At 36.5% G+C, this 27,221-nt stretch overlaps 1 protein-coding gene across 1 annotated transcript; it reads left to right on the top strand.

Annotated features, from left to right (window-relative positions):
- Positions 1-8,184: 8,184 nt before the first annotated feature.
- LOC763238 lies at positions 8,185-27,186 on the top strand. The gene is made up of 3 exons (XM_003724013.1): positions 8,185-8,500; positions 25,017-26,027; positions 26,342-27,186. The coding sequence occupies exons 1-3, from the start codon at positions 8,185-8,187 to the stop codon at positions 27,184-27,186; spliced, it is 2,172 nt and encodes a 723-aa protein (XP_003724061.1).
- Positions 27,187-27,221: the final 35 nt, after the last annotated feature.

The following is a 27,221-nucleotide window of genomic DNA, read 5'->3' as shown; positions in this document are numbered from 1 at the left end:
TAAATGGGGAGATAGATTAAGCTCCGAAATGTGCATTTCTCAAAAATATGAATAGTCCTGATCCTAAAAATACACGTTTACAGTAAGTAAATATAATTTCATTTTTTACCCTTTTTTCGACACATTTGGTATATGTTGAAGAAAAAAAAACAGTGCCATTATATCCCGAATCGTGTGGTATCATTTTTGTGTAGTTTTGTGTTCACGCTTGGATGAACAGGTCTGGAGGCATTGCTTGCAAGAGTGCAAATATCGACTTGCGCAAAAGTGTTAAAGTGAAAGAATGAATCGAATGTATCAAATGAATGTGCTTTTTTTTTCAGAAGCAAAGTCACACACACACACATACACATACGCACTTCCGCGCACTCGCATACTCGCATTATTACATAATAAACATTCTGTAAAATCGCAAATTTCCCACTTAATATCTTAATGAAATTTAAATTCAATCATAATGCCACAATGATAGTGTGGTGAATTGTTTTTCACAAAGGACTCGGTTAGTCTGCATCTTATGTGTGTGTGTGTGTGTGTATGGCTGACTGAGTGTGACTTTTGTTATGCCCGCGTCACACTGTCCCGAAGTTGACATAAGATGGACACACGATGAAGAAAATTTGAACTTCGCACGAAGATGGCCCCGAACTTGTTCAACAGCCAACCAACAGCCGAAGCAAGTACGATGCCTACCGAAGGTCACACGATGGCATTCGAACCACTCACGGAGGCAACCCAAAGATGTGAATTTTTAATAAGAAGTGTACCCACAGTCCACACGAAGGCCACACGACTTCGTATTGAGAGTACGATGCGTTCTAACTAGGTCACGGAGGCGTCACGTGACCTCCCGATGGTATAAAACCTTCGACCGACGGTGGGAAATTCAATTGCTGATCGGAAATTAATGATGCTCAGAGCTGGGGCGTCGTAGCGACTTCCAAATTGGGGGATGGGACCGACAAAAAAGGTCACTTTCTGGAGAAGAAAAAAGGGCATCTACAAAGGGAAATCTCAAATCGAAAATATACAATTTGTTAGACATTGGTTTGTACCCCTATACATACATTGTGGTTACATTAACAGGGATGCTTTCAATATTTATGGAAAAGGGCACACGTGAAAATAAAAGGTGTGCTTATGGGAGTTAAAGTGGGTAGTTATTAAAAGGGGAAGAGACACTTCCTACAAAGGAAAAGAAGCACTGGTCAAAGTAAAAGGGGCACCTCTCAAATTTGAATAGGGTAATTATCAGAGGTGAAGGGGAGCACTTGTCAAAAGTGAAATGGGCAGTTTTTTAAGTAAAATGGGCCCTTTTGCTCTGTAAAAATGGCACTTCTTACGAAGTTATAGGGGCACTTTTACAGAGCAAAAGGGCACTTTTGGGGAACTTGAAAAAGCCTCTGGCTATGAGGCTGGCTTTTTATATTCATTTATTCATTCATTCAAAATGGTTTCAAAATTTCAAATAAAACTTTCATCGCGGCGTTTAGCCGAATTTCAAAAGTTTATGAACAAAATTAAAAACACATAATGTAATATAAAACATTGCCTAACATGAAACATTGAATCTGAAAAACAAATCAGTATAGATACGAGAAATATAGCTTATTGCAACATATGTCCCCGTTACCATGACACATGGGAAACGCTTGAGCTGCTAAAATTCGGCGACACCGTGGTGCCATCTGGATGTCATCGTACTATAATACGATGGCTACACGATGGCATTGCGAGGGTTTCACGTAGTCGTGTTGCCTTCCGAAGACATTCGGGCATCTTCTTGTATCCTTCGTATTGTCTTCGTGAGGTGATAACTGCCCGATGGCACCGATGATCACACAAAGTAATTACGAAAATGACACGATTTGACAAGATGCCCTCCCGATGGCCTTACGAAGGGCAACATGGACTAACTAATACAACACGAAAATGAACCTTCGCAAGGTCTTCGGGCAAATTTTTGGCACACCAAAGATTTTGCCATCGCTCACGAAGTTGCTGCCGGAGCCTGAAAAATCGACCGGTGGTCATACGATTGCTTCAGATGCCCTCACGAATGGCCCGATATGGCCCGACGTGTTCACGATCAGAGCCGAAATTGGAATTTTCCTTCATCGTGTGTCCATCTTATGTCAACTTTGGGACAGTGTGACGCAGGCATAAGGGATGTTATTTGGATCTGCAAAGACCGAATTAATACCCAAATCCCACATGTTGTGTGTATTATTGTGTGTGTTCTGTGTGTACTATATCTTTAAGCTCTTGATTTTTCATGAATTTAACTGTATTTTGGGCGACTTACCTCATCTTGATGCTGACATCTTGTTTATGATGACTTGTGGATGCTTGTTGGCAGAATATATGGAACATTTGCTTATTCTTCATGTGCTTTGATGATTGAAGAAATACATCATATTCTCATTCGGATTTGCATAGCTACACTGCACCACCGTTGATGTCACTCGTGTTCTCACATCCTTGAACGGTCACTAGTATGTTGAATCCTGCTATTGTTGAATCTATCACAATGAGGACGGTCAAGCTACTTGCTTTTGTGTTCTTAATGCTGTCATTAGGGGTATTTCGCAAGCTCATTGCGGACAGAGAAGCTGCGCATCGTGTGCAAAATCAAGATGCTACTAAAGTAACAGCAGGGTGACCGCTGAGGTTCTAAAATTCAGAACGGGTTTTGGCCAAATCTACGGGCGTTCTCAATGAAGCCCCAAGTGAAGCAAGTGCCTCGATACAAACTATTTCATTCACCTGATAATAATAATAGTATTTAAATAGACAGAATCCAATCTGCATACATTAGTTGCTGTCACACTTAATACATGCAGTTTGCATTCTGACTATTGCGAATCTAGACAGGTGAATGAAATAGTTTGTATTGGGAACTTCACAAAGCCTTATGTATTAAATTTGATTACGTTACGAAAATGGCCTATTCCCTGCCACGCAATACAGTACAGACGGGACAAGCACAACTTGTCTCGACCAAGCCACAAAACGGCTTTTTATCAAATTTCAACAATTTATCATCAAGTTTTAAACATTTCATGTTATATCCATATTCATGTTGTAATTGTTCAGAAACAATAATCGGAAGAAGAAAAAAATCTCACCGAAGAGCCGTTTGGATCTAGGGGGGGGGGGTTAGGGGGTTTAAATCCCCCTTGGGCTGGCGAAGGTGCTTTCTACCAGGGACCCCCCCCCCCCGCGCCCGAAATATTGGCTGGCACTTTCTTTCAAAAAAATTAGTGCTCACTGCCCCCCTACCCCCTAAAAAAAGAGTATAAACTGTTGTGCTATGTAAAATGTGGAATAAATAAAACTTCAAACTTATTGAAATATTGGTCGGCGCGATTTTTCAAATCCCCCCCCCCCCCCTTGGTATCCCAGATGACTATATTATTTACGACGAGACAGAGGTCAAAACCAACGTGGCGGTGGTATCCTAGTAGCTATCACTCTCACCAATTTTGCTCACCACTCCAGACAACTTGGATGTATTATGGTTTGCTATCTAGGCAAATAGAAAATCATGGATCATCGGTTTCCTGTATCGACAACCATCCAGCAACTCATCATTCTGGGAACGTCTCCACCAGAACCTGACTTCCATATACATGGAACTTTATGATGCATGCATGGTACTCGGGGATTTTTATAACGTTGGCATGAACCCTCATGGTTCTTCTTTGGAAACCCCAATTATAAGTTTGTATCTCACCTAGATCATAGCTGACTAATTTATGTTTATTTTGTCGCTAAATTTTTTTTAAATAAATATTGCAAGCTCATTTCTTCATTTTGTTCCGTGCAGTTAAGGTTTCAGATTACAATTCTGTTCATTTCATTTTGAAAGTTATAAATTATTGTTAATCATTATTTTGATGTCAATACATATTACTTTTCTTCCCGATAATGATCAAATCAAATGTTTATCCTGATATATGTTTATTATCTCACATTGTGAATTCTTATTCTGTTCTTTACTCTTCGTTTTCGAGGATGCAGCCTGTAGGGGTGACATGATTTCGAGTAATAGGAATTTCAATTGCTTTTGTCACCCCTGACCAGCAGATTGTATCATTCTCTCTCTCCTTTCCACTTTCCTAAAATTGTTAACTTTGCATGTATGATGAAATATCCATGTATTATCTGATTGTTATACGTATTGCATGTTTTCCGATTGGTGAAATGAATAATAATAATAATAATAATAATAAAAACATCACATATGCATCACTTTGGTGCAAGTCGATTTTTGCACTCTCTTCTTGTCTCCTGTTCATCCAAGCGTGACCACATACCACACAAAAATGATATCAATAATTTACTGTTCATAAATGATTTTTTTTTTTTTTTTATAATTATCAATTTTCTTGGTGTAAACTTTTTTGGACTCACAATGTACAGGCAGAAAATATTTGTACAAATGATTTTTAATTAATATAAGTAGTGATTACCATGATTCATTCATAAAATCTCAAGATGCTCATATTAATTACAATATAACATTAACATGCACTGTGTATACTTTTTAAGTTGATTTTTGTTTTATTAGAAAATAGAATTTGTAATCATCAATAGAGAATGAAGTGAAAAACCACTTACAGACTTTAGATACAGACAAATCATGTGGATATGACAATTTTCCTGCAAGATTGTTGAGGGACGCTGCTCTATAAATTTCAAGGTCATTAACATTTATTCTTAATCTTCCATAGAAAGATGAAACTTTCCAGACACTCTTAACGGTAGCAAAAAGTGACACCTATTTATAAAAAGGGACAAAAAGATCTAGCTGGTAATTACAGACCCATTTCAGTTTAATCTATACTGGGCAAAATCTTCGAGAGAATAATAAATAATCGTGTAATTTACTATTTGGAAGCAAATAATATCCTGTTACAGCACCAGTATGGTTTCATTAAGAAAAACAACACTAAATTATCATTGATTAATCTTGCAAATACACTATTGAAAATACTTAAATGAAGGTAGAAAAACAGTTGGTATCTTGATTGACTTTCAAAAGGCATTTGATACTATAAACCACAGCATTCTCCTCAAAAAATGTCACACTATGGAACACGTGGGTTAGCCTTGCAATGGTTTGAAGATTATTTGTGTAAACGATCACAGTTTAATATTTTATACAATACACAACGTATGTCAAATCCATGTAGCAACAGTATTTTTTTACTATAATATAAATGACTTGTCTATTACTCTACAAACTATTTCGATTTCAGATTATTTGCTGATAGCTCAAATCTTTTTCATACTTTTAATACTCGAAAAACCGAAATTGATTTAGAAATTATTAATGAAAATTTAATCAGTGTGCAGGAATGGTGTAATGCTAATGAAGTCACACTTAACCTACAAAAAACAAGCTTTATGATTATGAATTCCAAAGGTAGATCAATAGACAAAAAAGGATCTGTGAGAATATCAAGATCAGATATAAGAGAGGTATCCGTTTGTAGAAATTGAAATTGATTGTCACCTTTCATCGAAAGAACATATTCAGAGGACAAACAAATGCATGCGGAAGAAAGTAGGCATTATTTTTTAAACTAAAACTATTTTGTTCACAAGAATATACTTGATTATTCATATTTGTGGCTTACACCCAGTAAACAAGATCGATTGATCGATCTGTAATTGAAAACAAGTCAGAATCAGAATAATCATTGGAACTAGCGAGATCTGAACCTGCCATCTACTACTTGTCGGGTAGCGACTCTACCACCAGGACATCACCGGTCCATGGCACAGTCACGATGAACTAGAAACAAATACCCAAGGTCTCCCGATTCATTCTGATTTATTAATATTCATTAGTCCGCCATCAGGATATTAATCCACATATGGGCTATGTTTAAACAATTGAAATTTCTCCCGGGAAGCATTACATTTGGTCTGGTTGTAGAGTCGCTGCCCTGCAAGCAGTAGATGGCAGATTCAGATCTCGCTGGTTCCAAGATTTTGTCTTACTTGTTTGCAATAAATTACAGATCGATCAATCGATCTTAATTACTGGGTGTAAGCCACATTATGTTCAAAAAACATTGAGGTTATCTTTTCCGAGACATCTTTCCGCCTACCTTTTATGTAAATGACGTGGGCTCAACCCCACCCCACCCCCCTTTGGTTTTCCTTTTATAAGGTGGGCTGTATATAATACAAATCACCTTATGTTTTCGTTCGATAATTTTTCTTATTTCAAGCCACTTTTTTGTTAGCAAGATAACTTGAAAATGGCTCCATCAACTGCCTTAAAATTTGGCACACCTACGTATAGGCATATGGACCAAGCACAATGAGGTTTTCAATAATGACCTTGAGTGATTACGTTATCTAGGCGCGATTTTGTGAATTTTTCTGAAAATCAACTCATGATCATATCTTTATAACGGAAAGTCATTTTTCATTCATAATTATCATGATCATGGTCAATATCCGTCCGGTCAATTTCAGGTCAAAAAACGCGCGCGTCAGTGCGAGCGCACAATTTAAAAATGCTCAAAATCGTTTCAAATTGTTTTTGCATACGTTGTACTCCATTTTAAGGATTATATTTGTTTTAACGCGCACACGCGCATGCGCTCGCGTTTTCGTGCGTAATGGCCGTACGCAACACAGAATCGCCATTTTTTCTTTCATGATATTACCCATTTTTCCCGAATAATTTTATACCATGTTTATCTGTTTATGACCATTGATAACGGAATGATCGCCCGTTTAAGATAAATGTCCGTGCGCGCGAGCTCATTTAATACATAGCATATGGGCAAAAGCACGCTTATACAAAATGCATTATAGCTCTTTGGAATTTTGTTAAAATATTTTGATAAAGTATGAGTCGGAGATATGATTTCATGTCTCATTTGGCCAACAAAGGTATTATGACGTCATCATAATGGCCTTCGAACTCAAAATACGAGTTTGCATATTTTAATGACGTCAGCATATTTATGGAAAATTGAATGTATCTCTGTAAACTTGATTGATTTTCTACCAAATTTAGATATGTTGTAGCTACGACAATTCTCTACAAGCTTTGTTCCCACCATTTTTCATTTTGATGACGTCATCATAGTGAACATTTCTTAAGTTGCGTGTTATGCCTATGGAAGGTGAATTTAGTTCACATCATGAATCTACATGAATTATTATTTTATTTTAGCAGTATCTCGCTTATTATTGCTCTATTTTCTCTCAAATTTTAGTTGGAGCAGCCCACCTACACTTGTTCCAAACAGGTATTACATGTCTAGTTATGAATACATCCTTTTCATATCACAAATACAGTGATGATTGTATTTGTTAAAATATTTGTTATCTTTCATCACAATGATTTAGCCCTTGAACTTTTTAAAATTGTATTTAAGAAACGTCAAACAAAGTTACAGGACACTGTATTATTTGTTTTAATATATGTTAAAACAGAACAAACAAGTTTTACATTCATATATATTTACACAAACAAATAATAACCTTGCTAACAAATGGAACTAGGCTCGACTAGCAGTTATGCTAACTTCTAGTTTAATCATCACATATTTACGTTCATATATTTTGTATATTATAAAGTATACAGATATATGTTTAAATATTGTTTTAAAACCATTACTGTGCAATCAACATAACTCTTCTGTTATGTATACATTTATCAGTATTATTCGTTGATGTGTATGATTGTTCATATACTGTCATTGTCGTGACGTGTTGTTGTTAATAGATTCAAATTCAAATTCAAATTCAGTTATATTAGTAGCCTCAATGAAAAAGATCTATATTCTGAGTTGGTTATTCACCGATAGATGAGCTTGTTGGAGCCACGGCAAGGGTCCAAGTTCACGAAGAACAGACAAACACCCAGAACAATGACGAAGAAGAAAAGGAGGAGGAAAAAAGAAATTGACAAAAGACTTCCTTCAGAAGATAAACAATTAAAAAAAATTGAGAACATTTTTTTTAAAACACTTATTCATCATGAGAAGAATCTTTTAGAGTGACATTGCTCTTCGGTGCTCTATAACATATATTTGATATTTTGCCGAACGTTGAAGTACAATTTCGTATTCTTTTGTTTGCAGACAGGTTTTAATATAAATATTTCCTATGTATTTGTTACCACATGAAGTAAGTGCCAAACCAATCAAGATGGAATGTTGTAAGAGAGTTGGAGTTGAAGGTGGCAAGCTTCAGCTAGATTCCTTTGGAATTGAACTCGAGATCCCTCCCGGTGCAATTGACAGCGAAGTGCCGCAGGACATTTCTCTTCGTGTCTTGACAGATACTCCCATTCTTGGCAACAGCAAAAAAGAGATGTCAGCCTGCTTTGGTGTACAGTGTTTAGCCCCTGATGACTTAGTCCTTAAGTTACCAGTGACTTACACAATACCTCACTGTGCTGTGATTACACAATACCCACGTGTGGAGGCAGTTTTGTACACGGGAGAGGGAGAATACTCACCCGGTAAGTGCATCTTTACATGTATGGACATTATGGAGCAATGCTATTTGATGAATGTCATTTAATAATATCAAAAGCTTTTTTGTAAATAAATGAAACACTAATACTCGGTAGTAAATAATTTTTTTTTTAAACTCCATTTTCCATTAAATATAAAGACCAGTTATGGTCATGCGATTGCATTGTGAAAGAAACGTTGTGGAATCGATCAAGAAAGGTTGATCATCTAGCATATACAAAGTATTGGTGTGTACTGCAAGGTTCTCGAATCATCAAAATGATAAGAAATTTGGCCCAGTCTTGATAAAGTTACAAGCACTGTACACAGAAAGATGTATATGGGACTACCCCCACACGTGCGCAACACGTGCGTTATATCTATCAGGTCCATACCCAATAAACAAAATCACGTGAAACTCACGTCAATATCAAGGTATCGACTTGAGGAGAGTTACGTTCTTCAAACACCTGACATTTACGTAAATGTGTTAATACGTTTATTGCACTAGGTAACTTAAAACACACGTACACTAAGTCACGCAATTGTCACTGCAATATCACCATTATAATAACGTGATTATCCCTACCTTGGAGACCATGGTTTGTAAACCTAATACTCCCGTGTTTGTTTGGTTATGAAATTACATCTTCATAAACGAAATTATCGCGTCACAGAAACACGTGAAGCGTTAGTGATAGTTTTAGTCAAAATATCTGCGTGAAATTCACGTGAATATTACGAGGCTGACTTGAGATGAATCATGTTCTTCATTCACGTGAAATTTACGTCGAGGAGGAAGTATGTTACTGTAAACCGCGTTCAACCCAATAATTACGCAAATGTTACACAATAAATGAACCAAAATAATGACGTTCTCATCCCGTTTCTGAACATCGTGTCTTGGATCTTCCATAATTACGTCCAGGCGCGCCGGAAGCAGTTTTGGATTAGAGGGGGTTGGGGTGCAAACATCCCAGAAGAGAAAGCTAGTTGCAACTGGTCCAGTTGATGAACCAGTTAATGCCAACTGGTAACCCTGGAAATTGAAATGGGCTAAATGATCCAGTTGATCCAGGCCAGTTATAATTCAACTGGTCTAGCTGAGCCATTAGAACCATTTGGTAAAACTTCCAACCAGTTGAACAACAACAATAATTCAATACTGGTACGTCTGTATTTCCAATGTAAAGGCATTGGTAATAAGTAGACTTACATAATTGAATTAATCGAGAGAAAAAAATCGTATACTTGTACTTTATTGAAATTATTTTAGTTCATAGTTAATGTTTCCCTTATTCATGTTTAACTTAATGTATAATTTATACGAAGTAGCGAAATGTCCTAATAACTGGTAATTTATATTTGTAGTATTTTCGAAATGAATTGCATATAACAAAATCATCAGTTATTAAGAAATATGCTGTACATTCAGATAAATTGTTTAAAAAACATAGATCTGCACGCACCCCATATTCAATATGCAAATTAATTGGTGTCAGCTGGTTCAACTCGAAATATGCCAACACTCAGTCATCAACTGGTGCAACTGGAAATATGCACACTCCAGTTATCAACTGGTGCAATGAAAATATGCCAACAGTCAGTTATCAACTGGTGAACATAGAAATATGCCAACAGTCACGGGATTATCACCACGGAACTTAAATGGTAACTGTGAAACCATCAAGACATCTAAGAATAACTCATTTTCACACCTGGAAAACGCGGAATACCCAGCTTATATTAATAATCCGTTTGAGTCACGAGATCATCACCGCGGAACTACTGGCAACGTTGACTACCATTTAAATAGGTGTTTTAAGACACCTAATCATGACTATTTTTTCACACCTAAAAGTCACGTATGCCCAGCTTAGATTAATATTCCGTTTGGGTCACGAGATCATCACCGCGGAACTGCTGGCAAATTTGACTACCATTTAAATAGGTGTTTTGAGACACCTAATAATTACTAATTTTTCACACCTAAATATCACGGATTCACAGCTTAGATTAGTAATCAGCTTGAGCCACGTGATCATAACCAAGAAATTTATGGTAACTTTGAAACCATTTAAAGAGGTGTGTAAGACACCTCAGAATTACTAATTTGATATAACCAGAGATTCACGGACAGAACAATAAGACGATTAGCTGGTGTAAGTAACGTGATTATTACCATCAACCTTGGATAACCTGTGAAACCAATCGATAAAGGTGCTTACAAGACCAAATAACTACGTATTTATAGCCACCATCGGTTAACGGACAAAAAACTCGTTGCTTGGTCAAGTGGTTATTTGGTAATAAACACTTGATTTACAGAGGTAAGTGGAATCACGTTACTCCAGTCGCGTGATAAACTGGTGGTTTTTAGGTTAGATGAAAACGTGAACAGGAGTACCTGTTTTGTTTAAATGAAGGCACGTGTCGATAACGTTTAAATCTAGTTCAAAAGGCACTATACTTTAAAATCACTTAAAATACACTCCCAAAAGAGGTTACTTTTTAGTGTTCTGTTTATTGGGTATAGATATTTATAATTTACCAAATATATCAATTATTAGGCGGTTTCTCAGCAAAATTTGTATCACATATTATTCAAAACATATTCTTTCACATGATTGGTAATTAAAGCTTCTATTTCATTTTTGGAGAAAGGGGGGCGTTTCCAAAACTGGTTTTTCCCTTCAAAAGTCGTGAGTGACTAAAACAGTTATTGAGGTCTTCACATTGTAAAGTTGAAGGATGTCATACTCAACTGGACAAAGTTATAACATTTCTTTGAATTTGGATTTTGAAATATCGCTCACAATTATTCAATTAGATTTCGCTTTTTGAAAAATCAAATCCACACAATCATGTGGAAGTTACGATTTTATAATGCACACTACTGTTACAAACACTATTTTGATAATTTCATTTAGATCTAAATATGATGAAAAAAAACAAAATTTCCGTAAAATATCTGGATTTTCTGCAAAATTGACTTATAAAACATAAAATATTGAAGCCACACATTGTGATGCAAGGCATGGTTGGCTGCTTTAGTATATCCTTAATTGTAAATTATCCGAAAAAATCTCAATAAAAGTGACTCATAAAAAATATTCAGCCATTTTAACAGCACTTTCTGGTATGCTGTTAGCACGTTTCGGATGTTACATTAAACTGTTAACAGACATTTTCATACTTTAACTAGTTCAAATGAGGGGCAAAGATAAATGTGAGAATAGCAAGTTTCAATTTGTCAACCTCTCTTTCTATTTACATCGCTGTGTGTTTGCAAATCATCAGGTTTTCATTTTTACAGAGGTTGTTCCAAATTATGTCATATAACCAAAGATAGTATGGTCAATCTAAACTATTTGGTAGGTTACAAAAACTCAAAATCACCCACTTAAGCAATATCCAGTAAAAAATTTACTTGACACGGGTATGATTCATGCAGGTATATAAAGTTGATAAAATGAAGCAAATTAAAATGTTTCTCTAAAAATTTATGGGAAATATGGATTTTCATTTGAAAATACCTTTTAAAAAGGGCACTCGGTACACGTAACTTATCTGTGTAGAAAGTACATACACTTATAAAAGAAAAAGACATTACCATTAATACCTTATTTGATGATCCTAAACATATACATGTAGTATCTTCCTCAAATGTATGCATACAAACAAAATGTATAAGCTAGTGTGAAATATAAATGGGCTGTCTGTTTGTTTTGTTTTTCTCTACGAAATGACAAAGTTGGGGTGCGGCGCTGCGGCCTTATCGTCGGCAAATACGGTACATGTTTAACCTACACTGTATATTGTTTGTCACCTGTAATATCGGCACAGCGCGAGTTAAGATCTATCAACCAACCAACCAACCAACCAACCAATCAATCCATCCATTCATCAATAGGTCATCAAGTAAATAAATATATGAATACTTATTTAAGAGCTTTAAAAAATGTCGTCGTTTGAAACGGCCTCCTAATACAAATAGTGGTAAAGGATGATTGTTACTACAGTAGTGTAGGGATTTATTTTGAACTTCTGAAACTCCCCTTCATATCCATGATTCATCCCTTTCATATTAATTGGTCATCCCTTATTCATATTGACCCTTTTCATCTACCATCATTTCTTCTTTCTATCTCCCTCTCTCTCTCTCTCTCATTGGTTTCCATGTTCACGTGATGCAGTCAAGCTTAAAATAAATTTTACATATACTATGAATATTCAATGTATACCCTTTGTTTATGTTTGAATATTCAAGAATTGTTTGTGATGTTGATTTATACTTGTATGGGACTATATGAATATTTATTGGTTTCTTCTACTTTGCATGGAATGTATGTGGAATGCTACATAGAATGCTGTAATGCTTTTACACATTAAAACCTGGTCAGTTAGCCAGTAGTTATCAATCCTACAACATGTCTGCTGGGCTGCCTCTGTGTTAAGAGTGCTAGGAATTATTTGTTAGAACCGCAACCCTACAGTAGTATTATAAACTAAAACATACAACATTTTAAAATACATCTAAAATGTCTCATTCTCGAGATGGACATAAATTAGGATTAACTTATTTATTATTACTTACATGACTGGGGGTACTTTTTTATAGTTTTATTTTTTAAAAGATTTTTCAATGTTTTGCTTACATACATGTATGTGTTAGTGATATTATTGAATGACACACTATAAAGTTTAAGGGAAATAACATCAGCAAGCTGATTAAACATCTATATTGTAGAGTTTGTAGAAATCGATGATCTCATTGAAATGTTAACATTGTGTAACATCCGAAACATAGCATAGCATACATTTCACACTGCTGTTCATAACATGCAATAAAGAGTATGTTTCTAAGTAAATTTTCTAAGGAGTTTTGATGACTACAATTGTTATTAGCTTCATATTTCACTCTGTTAGATCACATAAGCATTTTTAACTACCGGTACACGCTCTTGAAATGAATAATATACCTTACATAAATTGAGTGGTCGATGAAAACAAACTTGGTATACATGTATTCGCTAAACTAATTAAAACTTCCCACAAAATTCCATAAATGTTACAGAAGTATTTTTCTGAAAACAATTAATGTAAATGAGGTCAATAATACCTAAAGCAAAGCAATAAACTTAATTAAGTTACGATGTTAACAGTGTGTAACGTCCGATACATTAGCGGTGTGACATATGAAAATTATTAGGCAATGCACTGGTTCCCAATTTTTTAGCATGTATTTACCTTATATCATCAGTTGTTATAATAAAATAAGTTTGACCTAAGAAAAATGAACCCATGGGTATTTCTGCAAGATTGAACTATTTTCCTGGTAACTGGAATTATGCCGGGATTTTACTGATTTACTCTAGAACTATTAGATAGGTTTGGCATTTTTCGTTTATTTACGGGAATGGCTAAAATCATGACTGCAATATCGAACAATCAGATGGCTGGATTTCTTAAGTAAGGTATATAAAAGATAATATACCCTTAACATAGTGTAGAGCTATATTTTGAACAGGATACTGTAGCATGTGTGAAAGCATCCCATCTTTTCATTTGTCTCTTTGTATCCCTCTACCATCAAGGTCCATTTTACTCTTTCCATCACATTCAATCGTATCACCATTCCCTTTACCTGCTCTCATGCCATGTTCACTCTCCCCAACTTTAGTCTCTTTTGTTCCTCCTTTCATGTTCATCCTTTGGTTTAGTAGATTTGTTCTTTCCAGTATGATTGGTTAAAGATACTATGTCCCTTTTGCAGCCAACATCAAATTCTGTAGAACATTGCAGGAATCATGAATATATCATGTATATGCCCTACTTGTGAAATCTAAACGTTAACAACGTCCTAGTATTCAAATAATGCACTGTCAGACACTATTGAGTGACTGCCTGACTTTTTTCTTCTTTGGTAATAAAATACATAAAATGAACTGTAACATGTAAAATGCAGTATTTGTCATTAATAACCCACTTCTTGTAATGGCCCAAATCAAACTGATTGATCTTTGCGCAGCACAAAACATACGACCATTCGGTACAAGGGTCTGAAAATCAGACTATCTATGTAATGTGATAACAATCCCTTATTTCGATTCTACAACAAACATCGTTATTTTCCCACAAAAAGACATTTCCCAGCCCTCTCGTTTTTATATGGACAGAAAACTATGTATTTCCGCCGATTTCGAGATTTCAAGGAGGAAAAAATGGGAATTGTAAATTTTTTAGAGCAAGATATGGGGTATTAAACAAATATTTCTCAAATTTGGCATTTAAATGCAAGGAAAATGTGTCCTGTTACATAAATATATTCTTAAAGAGAAGGTTCAGTTCTGGGAAGAGGTGACAAATTATTTGTGAGCGTTAGCATTGTATTATGCAAGTGGAAGAACACCAGATAAAAAATGTTCCCTGAAAAGCATGGCTCTTCAAATGCCTAAATATATTAAAAAAGGGGCAAGAAACATCATAAAATCGGGACAGATTTGTATGCCACAAGTTCGTGTAGTCCTGTATACATCTTTCTGTGTACAGTGCTTGTCACTTTACCGAAAATGGGCTAAATTTCTTATCATGTTGATGATTCCAGAAACTTGTAGTACACACCAATACTTATATGCTAGATGATCAACCTTTTCTGATCGATTCCACGTTTCTTTTACAATGAAATTGCATGACCAGAACTCAACGTTATCTTTAAGTTTTCTGTGGAAAGTGGACACAGCCCTCTTAATTACCCCGCAATGGCGTTGCCCCCGGACCCATCTAATCTTCCTTCATCCCTCGCATATTCAAGTACCTCCTTTTATTTACAAGCATAACTAGGCCACCCTACCATAGTTTTCAGAATCCTGATTTAGAGGTATGTTAAAAGTATGTCAACTCTGGGACTAAAAATTAGTTTTCAGAATACTGCCCCTGACCAGCTTCCATGTTTAGGCAGTTTATAAAGATGACCCATTTCTTGAGAGATTGGTCTTATGGGTAAAGTGCCAAAATGTTTGAGTTAACAATGTCAAAGGTTAACTTTGCTAATTCGAATGAACCCACAATGACTCTTTGAGTCTATGCAGAACAGGTGTTTGCCTTCGCTTTGAATTATTTTAACAAACATGTGTACCCCTCGCTTTAATGAGTCCATATAATTTTCCTGATTTTCTTTCCATTTTTTTATGTTATAGATGCAGTTGTTAAAGAACGAATTATGTTGTTGAGGTCCGGAATACCTAGCTGCATCATCACAAAAGATGTACTCAAATTGAAGATGAACCACTTTTCATGGGTGAAGATTAAGTTCTTGTTCCGAGATTACTTCTTCCCAGAAAAGTGGATGTGCTGTCGACCGTTTAAAGAAAAAAACATAACCCTGCAGAAGACACCTGTCATCCTACATGCACACCTCTATGACGACATCAAAGGGAATAGCGAGGTGAATTACTGTCGCAGCAGTTGATTTGGAAGTTGGGGAATCTGACACAATATACTGAACTGTGAACAGTCTTTGCAAAGATCATCATCTGTTTGTACATAATTTTCCAAGAGTACAAAGTATTTGAGTGAGCATTAAGTAATCAACAGCAAAAATACTATGTTAATACAATTTCCAAAATACATTGCAGTTGGTGTACAGTAGATCGAGGCACAGGGTCCAAATTTTAGAGACTCCCTCCCACTTAAGAAACAGTACCCCATACATCAGAGACTTAGCTTACAAAAGAACAAATGGAATAACATCAACAACAAGGCAGTTTTTCCAGCGTTTCCACTCTGAGGTCAAAAGCCCATATTGTGTGCGTGGTGATGATAAGAAAAGATATTGTGACATAAAAAGTAGATTTTTAAGACTCTTTACTGAAATGAAAATAGTGTTTTTATTTCAAAAATTCACAATAGATAAGACATATTCAGGCACCGTAATGCCCGTATATGACAATATACCGGCATCTCGTCACATAAATATGGGAGTATTCATGCACCTTTGCTGCCTGAAACCATCGTGTTTCTAAATTTGTAAGGACACTCTGCTAATCTTTCAAATTGTATTTCCTCATCAAAATGCACATTATGATATATATTTGATCGTCTTACAGTTTCTGATACTTTAGTTTCATGAAGTTGATCGTATTCCAAAATATGTTTTAATATAACAAAATTCTCTTGTGGCACCCTCAGCGATGCCTTGCGGCTTCCTGGTTGAAAAACCCTGCCATAGATATCCGATATTAGCAAGGTGATTTTCTATCAATTTATTCAAACTGAAAAAGAATATCTTAAATAGTATGGTGGCATAGCAGAAAACATGTGTACTTTTGTCTAAAACCACCATATTTTGTACATTTAGTAAGTAACCCGTACTGATATATATCAGATAGGGAAGCACTTTCCTGAATATCAACTATCATCGAGCGAGGTGTCATGATTGTCTTCCTTTGTTACCTATTTTCTTTTCTTTGGTAACAGGTGGTAAAAAGCCAAGAAGGGGATCACGAATTCATACCTGCCCATATGGAACTACAGGTCCTTGTTCGGACAGCAGAAGGTGATCTCAAAATGACCTGTTACGTAAACGCGAAAGTAATTGGAGGACCTGCTGTAAGTTCAGTGATGTGTTTAAAGATTCTGGTTAACGAAGTAGAAAAGTTGAATCCATACCTCGTCGGATGATCTTGTGTATTGTTCTACTTGTATCAAAACATACAGGTACACATGCCTAATATTTTAATCTGAACATCTGAAAGGATATCCAACTTGAGATTATTAGTGGTTGAATATTGCATTTTGCCCCGACCCCTAACATAAACAAAATCCTCTATGTGGGCATGCCTTGAACCATAATACATGGCCCTACAGAGGAATTTGTCCTGTTGTGGACCGGGGGGAATGCAATGAATTATTGATAATTTATTGCATTTTCTTTGTTTTTTGTATTTGTGGTGGCGGCGACGTACCCTAGCCCCCGCTGCGTACCGTCATGATTCAGTGGGTAAGCAATGGCCTCGTTCCAGTGAGGCCCCATAATAAAAACCGTGTCGATCAGCTATATCAGTGCCCTTTAATGAGGCATTAATCCTCATTACTGTCAGTTATGACTTAATGACGTAGGTCCCCTAGTTGATTACCATAGTAATATACACAGGCTTTAGCAGTCACGCAAAACTAATAACAAAAATTATCATTCAATAAAATCTGAGAATGTATACTATTATCTAGATCATATCAAAATCATTCCATAAATTGGGGTAAAAATAATTATTCCACCTTTATGACCAACAGTGTGGTTGTTAGTGCATCTTCGTTTATATCCATCAATAGATTATAATAATATTAATGATAATTATAACGAGAAATTTAATTCGTCTTTGAACGAATTAGGTGGTCTGTTATTAATTCCTGTGGACGCAGATCTTGTTAAGAAATGTTTACAATGTATCAACATTTGGAAGAAAATCGATCAATATTTACAGAGATACAATCAGTTTTGCCATAAATATGCTGACGTCATAATATGCAAATTCAAAAATGGGGAATATCATGCCAAAAAAGGAGGTTTTAGGTTGCGTTCGGACATGATGAACGAAAACGCGCGTGCAATTGTGCTCGTAATTTTTTTTGAAAAAGCTTGAAATTGCCTAAAACGTACTTTAATTTGATTAAAAAGTGATTTTGAGCATTTAGAAATTTTGCCCACGCAAATACGCGCGCATTTATTGACCTATAATTGACCGGACGGATATTGACCTTAATCATGATAAATATGAATGAGAAATGACGATGCGTTATAAAGATAAGATCATGAGTTGATTTTTAAAAAATGGTGCCTGGATGACGTTATGATAATCTGATGAACTTGAAAATGTTGCTGTCACGTCTTATGACAATGACATATGACTGTCTCAAAATTGAAAGAAACTGACCAAATCGATCTCGAGTAATCTTCTCCACAAAACAGTTGAGATAAAAATGGAGAAAAAAAAAATTCTTCCGAAATCAATACGTGGTCTGTCGATGACAGACCACCGAATAATGACAATAATACTTCTTCTATTAATAATAATACTAGTCATAATAATACAGTGCTATATTTATATATAGAAAAGATATGAAAAGAAAAACAGGTGCTGTAATTGCCCATTGAGGAGAGTTTTTAAAATTAGAACTTGTGGATGCTTCTTTCACATGAGATAGGATGGTGTTCCAAAGTGCAGGAGCAGCCTCAATACATATGACCACTCCTAAAAACTTGGTCGGACAACTAGATATTCCAAGAAATATTTTTTTCTGAGCTGATTTCATATTGCTTGAGGGTTCATACTTTACCAAGGACTCATGATTAAGACAATGATAGGTAATAACCGTATTTTGTTATAATTATGCTTGATTGAAATGTGAGGCATGTAACTGCTTTAAAGGTACTATTTCCCATTTGCAGACCAAAAATGAAAAGGTTAAATTCCAATGGCATTTGAAAGATAATACTAATTTAGAAATTCCCTAAAAGGTTGGGCTTGAAATTGTCTTCAAGTGGGAAAGTAACGACTATTAGTTGTCAAATCGACTTAGGAGCTATAAAGCCAATAATTAATAGTCTTGATTTTAAGACCATTGTACCGAATGGTCATACGTTATATGCTACGCAAAGATTCAATCAGTTTAATTTTAACCATCACAAGAAGTGGGTTATTGATGTAGACAAATGCTCATGTACCCTTTACAGCTCATTTGATGCATGTTATTACCAAAGAAGAAAAAAAATCCGGTCAGTCACTCAATAGTGCCTGACAGTGAAGTCTAGCAGGTAAACGGGTTTCCTTGCATAATTTGAATACTAGGACACTGCTAACGTTCAAATTTCACAGATAGAAAATTCATGACATATACATAATTCCTGCAAAGTTCTACAGAATTTGAGGTTGGCTGCAAAAGGGACATAGTACCTTTAAGACAGATTATCTGAGAGTATTATTTTCTTAATACTTTGGGTTATCAATCTTGCCGCTGAGTTGAAATATATGGATCTGTAACATAACTTGGAATGGTGGAAATTGCTCCTTCAAATACTCAAGTGGCTCATAATGGTTGCTGGAGCTCAATTCAGGAAAATAATGTCTAATGCACACTTCTAGATCAGATGATTGATATAGGGAAAATAAAGGGGAATTTTTTGTTTACCTCTCTTTCAATGATTTTTGTTAAAGGTTGTCCCCTTTGATATACTTATGAGTGGAGCCAGGATCTGTGAGCCCTTTGTACTGGAATTTCCCAACCAGCCAGACAGAGTTTTAGTGTCACTGAAAGTAGGACAAATTGAGAAACTACGAGTCAAATTCGTATTTCGGCTGGATTTCTCAACACCTCGCACAACAGAGAGAGCTTCCCCACAAGATCCAGGTATTTTGGTGTAAATGTATCTGTGATTTGTTTTCTATTAAATTAGTTGGAAGAGAGTCATAATATAAATGTTCCCTGACAAGGATTGCTCTTCAAATGCCCTCCTGTTAATATTTGGACCACACACTGAAGCTTTAAAGCTGGGAATTCAGATGTAAATTTTATTGTATTCTCATCATTTGTAGATTTCTCTATTTCTCTTAACAGTCATTCCCACTTCATTATCAGCTGATTGAGGCACAAGCAAAGGAAAATTCTACCATAAATGTGTTCCTACATGTATTTTCTCTGTGGCTGAAGTGAGGAGATGCCATACTCTTGTTGGTGTAATTTTGTAATTTCCTTCATCTAATTAGCTTGTACCAATCCTAATTTAATGTATGATCCATAACTTTTTAAAGGGTTATGGTCCGTCAACTAAGACTAACAAATCAGTATGAATGTATCTAAAATATTTATCAATTTTCACCTAATATATCAGTTTAACTAAGCTGATTATTACATCTCAGAAATGGATATTACATTAAAGGACAGTCATTTCAATTTATCTGGCCAGTCATGCAAAGTTTATGTTCCCTGAATATTCATTGATCTCTAGTAATATAATTTCAAATTATTCTTTATTCTAAGAATTAGGAGAATGTAATATCAGCCCAAATAAACTCTATTTGCCGTGAATAGTGAAATGCTAAATAATTTAACCCGGGAAAGTTTTGAATAAAATGATTGGCCCTGATATCAATATAAGAAATTGTATTGGTAATACCTGCTTGTGGAGTTGTGTTCTACCTTTTAAGATTTGTAGTTTACTTTATTCAGCAATCAGAATTATAGGATAATGAGTGATATATGTACTATTTTTTTCCTGGTTCTCGAAATTGCAGAACAACTACAAGGTGCATCAAGTTCACAACAACTGCAAGGTGCATCAAGTTCACAGACACTGCAAACATCACATCAAAGTACATGTGAAACTCTGGAGTAAGTTATGATAATATTTTTCACCTTTAATACTATCAGCTTGATTAGTAGATTAAGACTGAGACTCACTCGCAAATAAAACATTATTTAATATCACTGTAACTAAAGGTGCATGTGAAATATCATACTTGAACTATAACGTTTCAAATTAGGAGACAGGGAAAATGAATGCCTGTTGCACTCTACCCGTCCAGGATAATAAAAGCGATTTTTTTTTTGTGTGTGTGTTTGGCTTAATGCATGTAGCCATTGGCTGGGATGTTTTGCTGCAACCCCCCCCCCCCCCCTTGTTGTCAGAACATTTTTATTTGTTTGATTTGATAAGGTTTTATTCGAATATTCAACACTACAGCTGGAGGCTGATGCATGTGAATTTTCAAGGTAAAAATAATTCCATAGACATATATATATAATTATATGCTTTAACCCTTTTAAATGAATCCAGATATAAACAATACATAGTACATAAATCATAAATAATGAAAACAATAATAATGTTGAGTTCGGTTTGCATACTTGGATATGAAATAAATGGAAAATCAAAGGGTATAAGATCAGATATATACAGTTTGAGAGTCGGTGCAGGACATCTTGATAATGTATTAAGAGAAAAATTATTATTGATCATTAAAAGATTGAAACTAAATGATTAAACTGTAACATTTACATGAAGTATATATACAAAAATAAATCGATAAAATACAATTATTAAATATTGTTATGTATGATCTTTATGAATACGTGATGTAAAACCCGGTTGAAAACATAAAATTACATTTATTAAATTACATTTATTGAAATAACATTAATAATTATTGCATTGATCAACTTGCATTTATCAAAGTTAAATTTAAAAAGTCAGATAGTATACATTGTCCTTCTGAGTTGCATGGATTGGCAATGAGAATATCTTTTTTAATAATTTATCGGATCAAAATTGCATTTAACTAAATTATATCTCTGAAAGTTACATTTCTTTTCTCAAAATAAAATTCTTAAAAACTGCATTTTATCAAAGTTATATTTATTAAAATCATATTTATCAAACTATATTCATAAAATTACATACAAATTCAAATAGAGGTTTAGGATTAAAGAGCTAGACCTATATGAGGAGGTCGGGATTCCTATTTAGTAAACGAACAATTGATGGGATACTAGAATTGTAATATCTTGTGGTCCTGCATTTTGGTTCATGAAGAAGATGTGAGTTGCGTAACTGCCTTCCAGACGGTGATCGTCGGGACTTTGGAAGAAAGTCACGATGGCGAGCTGACGTGAGAAGGTCACGTGCAAAGGAGAGGAGAAGACCTTCTCGTCGTGAGTGGAGAGAATCAAGACGGAGGTGATCCAAAGCACCGCGGTAGGAGTCATACCCACCAAGGATGACTCGACAGACCCTTTTCTGCACACGTTCAATGTCATTGGATTGAGCAGTGGTCAGTGACGAGGACCAGACAGGTGATGCGTATTTAAGTACAGGTCTGATGTATTAGCATAAATAGCAACCAAATCAGAGGTCGGGAGTCTACATTTTCTGAGGCGATATACGATGTAGAGACGTCTGCTAGCCTTCGAAACCATCGCTGAAACATTGGTGTCCCATTTTAAGTCGGCTTGAAGATGGACACCAAGTAACGTGAGGTGGTCGACCACGGATAAGCTGGTATCAGCGACTTAGAGCTTAGGAAACTGCACTTGCTTTACGAACGAGATATTCATGACACAACATTTAGTAGGGTTGGGTTTCATGTCATTCGACTCACACCACTAGACAAGACTATCAAGTTGAAGTTGGACAGTAGAGGGCTCATTCGCTCGGCGGATTTCTACTACACTGAGGTCATCCACATATTTCCACCTGTGGTTGAATTCACTCAACGCATCATTAAAGAGAAGGTTGAGTTCTGGGAAGAGGTGAAAAATAATTTGTGAGCGTTATCATTCTTATTATGCAAGTATGAAAGAACATCAGATAAGACATGTTCCCTGAAAAGCATGGCTCTTCAAATGCCTTCATATTCTAAACATGGCATGTAACATCGTAACAATCCAGGGTAGGATTTTTACGCCGCGTGTTCGTGTAGTCCCATATACATCTTTCTGTGTACAGTGTTTGTAACTTTACCAAGACTTGGCCAAATTTATTATTATTTTGATGATTCCAGAACCTTGCAATACACACAAATTCTTATACGCTAGATGATCAACCTTTTCTGGTCGATTCCACACCGTTTCTTTCACAATGCAATCGCATGACCAGAACTCAACTTCATCTTTAAAGGTAATACAAAGTTTTGGGAATTTTGACAATTGGTTGGATAGTGAATCTTTACAATTTTGATATATTTGGAGGCTCCTGTGGATGTATTATAAGCACTGAAAAAATTAGCCCCTAAAACACTTCTGTTTTCGAGATAAATTGAATATAAAAAATTACCGGTGCTCCCGGTAAATCTTGATAAATTTCAAATAGCGCCTATGGCCGTACAATGGTAGCTGCGACCATGAAAATCTCAGAATATGTAGTTGAGATATATCATTTCCAAACGGAAATAGCTAATCGGTCGATTTTAGTCAAGAAACATTGTTTCATAGCTAAATTAATATCTTGACCTTGAGAGGGAGCTATACAACTTAAAGAGTTTATTATTTATAATTTCATAACTTTAGACTCGATTTCAACCGCGACAACGATCAATGTTTATTGTAGGAACGCATATGCTTCCAATATGTTTATTTGAACCAAATTCATGACCCCACACCAAAACTTTGTAATACCTTTAATCATGACAAGAAAAATCACGGGACCTAATTTTGTGCCCTGTGGGACTCCGCATGTAACTCCCAGATCACAAGATATGCTCGAACCAACTCTAACTGCCTGTTTGCGCTCATTCAAAAAACTACAAATCGCTGGTATCAGTGCAGGTTGTACTCCGTAGTTGATTAACTTTCCAATGACAACATTGTGATTCACGTTATCAAACGCCTTTGCGAAGTCGATCGCGCACAAAGATGCACAGTGGCCAGGTCTGTCTATACTATTTATGATTGTGTCAAGAAGGCTGATGAGTTAATGTGACGTGGAGCTGCCAGCAACATTACCAAACTGCTTCTGGTCAATACCAGGTAAGAGGTCGCGAGTAACCCATCTACAGATGAATGTTTCCATCACGCTTGAGAATATTGCGGTGATGGAGATGGGCCGTAAGCTTTGAATACAGTTGCGCCAGGAGCTTGCACTGTTGTTGAGCTCTGTGATTTCGTTGAATTTTTCTTGATAGTTTTAGGAATAGTGTTCTGAATTCATCAGCAGTCTTTTAAGTATCACTCCACGATCCAGCTAGATCATTTTTGTGATGGATTTAGATGTTTGGAACACCTACAGTTTTGATTTATGTTTTCTTCATGTTCCTGTATGAGCCCATGGTCAACCATTACAGTGCTTGATGCACATAGTATTCATGTCCATGACAATTATGTTCTCTACTATTGTTAGACTAGAACATGAATAGACAGCCATGGCTAGCATCGGCATGGTGACTACTGTTGTGAGTCTCCTGATCCTATTAGCTTCTATTGTGATAATGCCTACAATCACCTACACCAGAGAAGACCTTTTGTCTTTTCAACCCAAGTGTGCTGATCTCAGGATACCACTAAATACCTATCACATATTACAGGACTATGGCATATGTTCAGTGAAACCAACTCATCGTGGACATCGTGTACATCATTCTTCATGTCGTGTTTCTGACTTTAGAAACTTAATATCAGTAATACCTACTAAACTCTCGGCAAAGATGTGTACATTGAACGCTAGATCAGTAAGGAATAAGACTACCGATATCGTTGAATTTGTACTTGATAATGATTTTGACATCCTCGCATTGACCGAGACATGGTTGAAGGATGACGATGATGTTATTTTGGGAAACTGTATACCTGAGGGATATACCTTTAATCATAAGGATCGACAAGGAAAAGGAGGAGGTGGTGTCGGACTGTTGTTCAAATGTTCACTGTCGGTCAAGTTAGAAGCTGTACAACATTTCATGTCATTTGAAGCTTATGAAGCCCGAGTTTCATGCCAATGCCGTTCACTTATTCTCCTTGTCATTTATCGCCCAGATATAGTGGAAGAGCAAGGCCAGCGAATACCTTATAGCCTGTTCCTTGAAGAGTTTGCTACCCTACTTGACTCATTTGTTCTTGATCCCTCCGAAGTTGTCCTGACAGGGGACTTCAATGTATGGGTCGACGATTTCAATGACGTACGGGCAAGGCAGTTTATGAACATACTTTCATCCTACGGAATGAAGCAGCTTGTACGAGAAGGGACTCATCTACATGGCCACACACTTGATTTGCTTATTACTCGGGATTCAGCCACTCTTGTTTCTGATGTATCTGTTATCCTTGGAGTATCTGATCACCACGCTGTCCAGTGTAACCTTGATTTAAGAAAGCCGTCTACTTCTCGCAGGACTGTCACAACTCGCCCTCTACGATCAATGAACAGAGAACAATTCCGATCTGGAGTCCATGAATCTTTGTCAGAAATTGACATTGAGGATAGCAGCATCTCTTCGTCTGTCGAAAGATATGATCTCTCTCTCACTAGTCTTCTTGATAAGCTAGCACCTCAAAAGACTAGAAGTGTTATCATCAAACCTTCGAGTCCATGGATGACTGAGAAAATCCATGCTGCTAAGTGCCTTAGAAGACGCCTTGAGCGCAAGTGGAGGCGTACTAGAAGTGAAGAAGACTGCAAATCATATGTGACACAGCGTCAGGTTGTTTCCCAAGAAATTGAAAAGGCAAAAACTGAATACTATTCAGAGTGTGTTGCAGAATGCGAAGGAAACCAAAGACGTCTCTTCACTGTAGTAGACGCTCTGCTGCATCGAAAGAAGGAAACTGTTCTTCCGGGTGCTTCTTCTGACCAAATACTGGCTGATAACTTTTGTCATTATTTCTTCAACAAGGTCACCAAGATCCGTGATGACATTGATGTCGAGCTTTCGTCAGGACAGTGTGTACAGCATGATGAGTCATCATCTGTTCCAGTTTTGACTGATTTCGCTAAAACTTCTATTAGTGAGATCAAGAGGGTTGTCATGAATTCTCCAACATCATCATGTGAGTTAGATCCAATTCCTACTGCTCTTCTAAAAGAATGCATTGACGACTTTGCACCATATATTACAGACTTTGTTAACCCATATCCTGCCATGAGGCTGCATGCACGCTACCTATTGAGTGCCATGTGCGTGCAAGGGCGCATTCGTAGTAGGAGTTATTGTTCATGCTCAGGCTGTGCTGTGTGTTATGCAGTCGCCATTCATAGAAACATCGCGTTAATCAGATTATCTCCAAAACAATCTGGCACAGTGGGGATTAGCCCTGTGGCACGATAAGAGTTAATAAGTCTCTTCGATGTGCAAGCTTTCCAGCCTCAATGCAACGTACTCTTGTGAAGCCTCTCTTGAAAAAACCGAATCTTGACAGACAAGACTTTGCAAGTTATCGACCTGTGGCAAATCTAAGCTTCCTATCGAAGGTTATCGAACGCATAGTATCCGCTCGTCTTCAGTCCTTCTTGAATGACAATAACCTTCAAGACAACTTCCAATCAGCCTACAGAGAAAAACACAGTGTTGAAACTGCCCTCTTACGAGTGCAAAATGATATCCACACCGAAATGGATAGTGGAAAAGTAACTGGGCGAATTCTGCTCGATCTGAGTAGTGCATTTGACACGGTCGACCATGTTATACTCCTAGAGAGACTTCAGTTTATGGGCATTGGTGGACAGGCTCACCAGTGGTTAACATCTTATCTCTCAAACAGATCGCAAAGGGTTTGTGTACGCAGTGCTGTCTCTAAGACAGTTCATCTTGGCTTCTCTGTGCCTCAGGGATCGGTACTTGGGCCACAACTCTTCAACATTTACACTCTTCCCCTTCATGATATCATCAAGAGGCATAATCTCAAGCACCATATGTATGCTGATGACACGCAGATATACTTTTCGTGTTCTCCCACACAAGGGGAAGTTGATGCCTGGATTGCTCGTATTGAAGCCTGTATAAGTGACATTAGGAATTGGATGAAGGAGATTTACTTGAAGCTCAATGACGACAAATCTCAGTTTGTTATGCTGGGTTCCAAGCAGCAACTCGCCAAGTCGGTAACCCCCTATCTGAATATTGGTTCGTCATCAATTACTCCAGTGAAGAAAGTTCGAAATCTTGGAGTTATTTTTTACTCCAATATGACCATGGGGTCGCAAGTATGATCAAGTGTTAAACTTGCGATCCACAGTCTCCGCAA

The sequence above is a fragment of the Strongylocentrotus purpuratus genome, unplaced genomic scaffold (genome assembly GCF_000002235.5).
Source record: "Strongylocentrotus purpuratus isolate Spur 01 unplaced genomic scaffold, Spur_5.0 spur5_scaffold_1, whole genome shotgun sequence".
NCBI lineage: Eukaryota > Metazoa > Echinodermata > Echinoidea > Camarodonta > Strongylocentrotidae > Strongylocentrotus > Strongylocentrotus purpuratus.
Note: the sequence above shows the minus strand (reverse complement) of the source record. Positions and strands in the feature narration are given on the sequence as shown.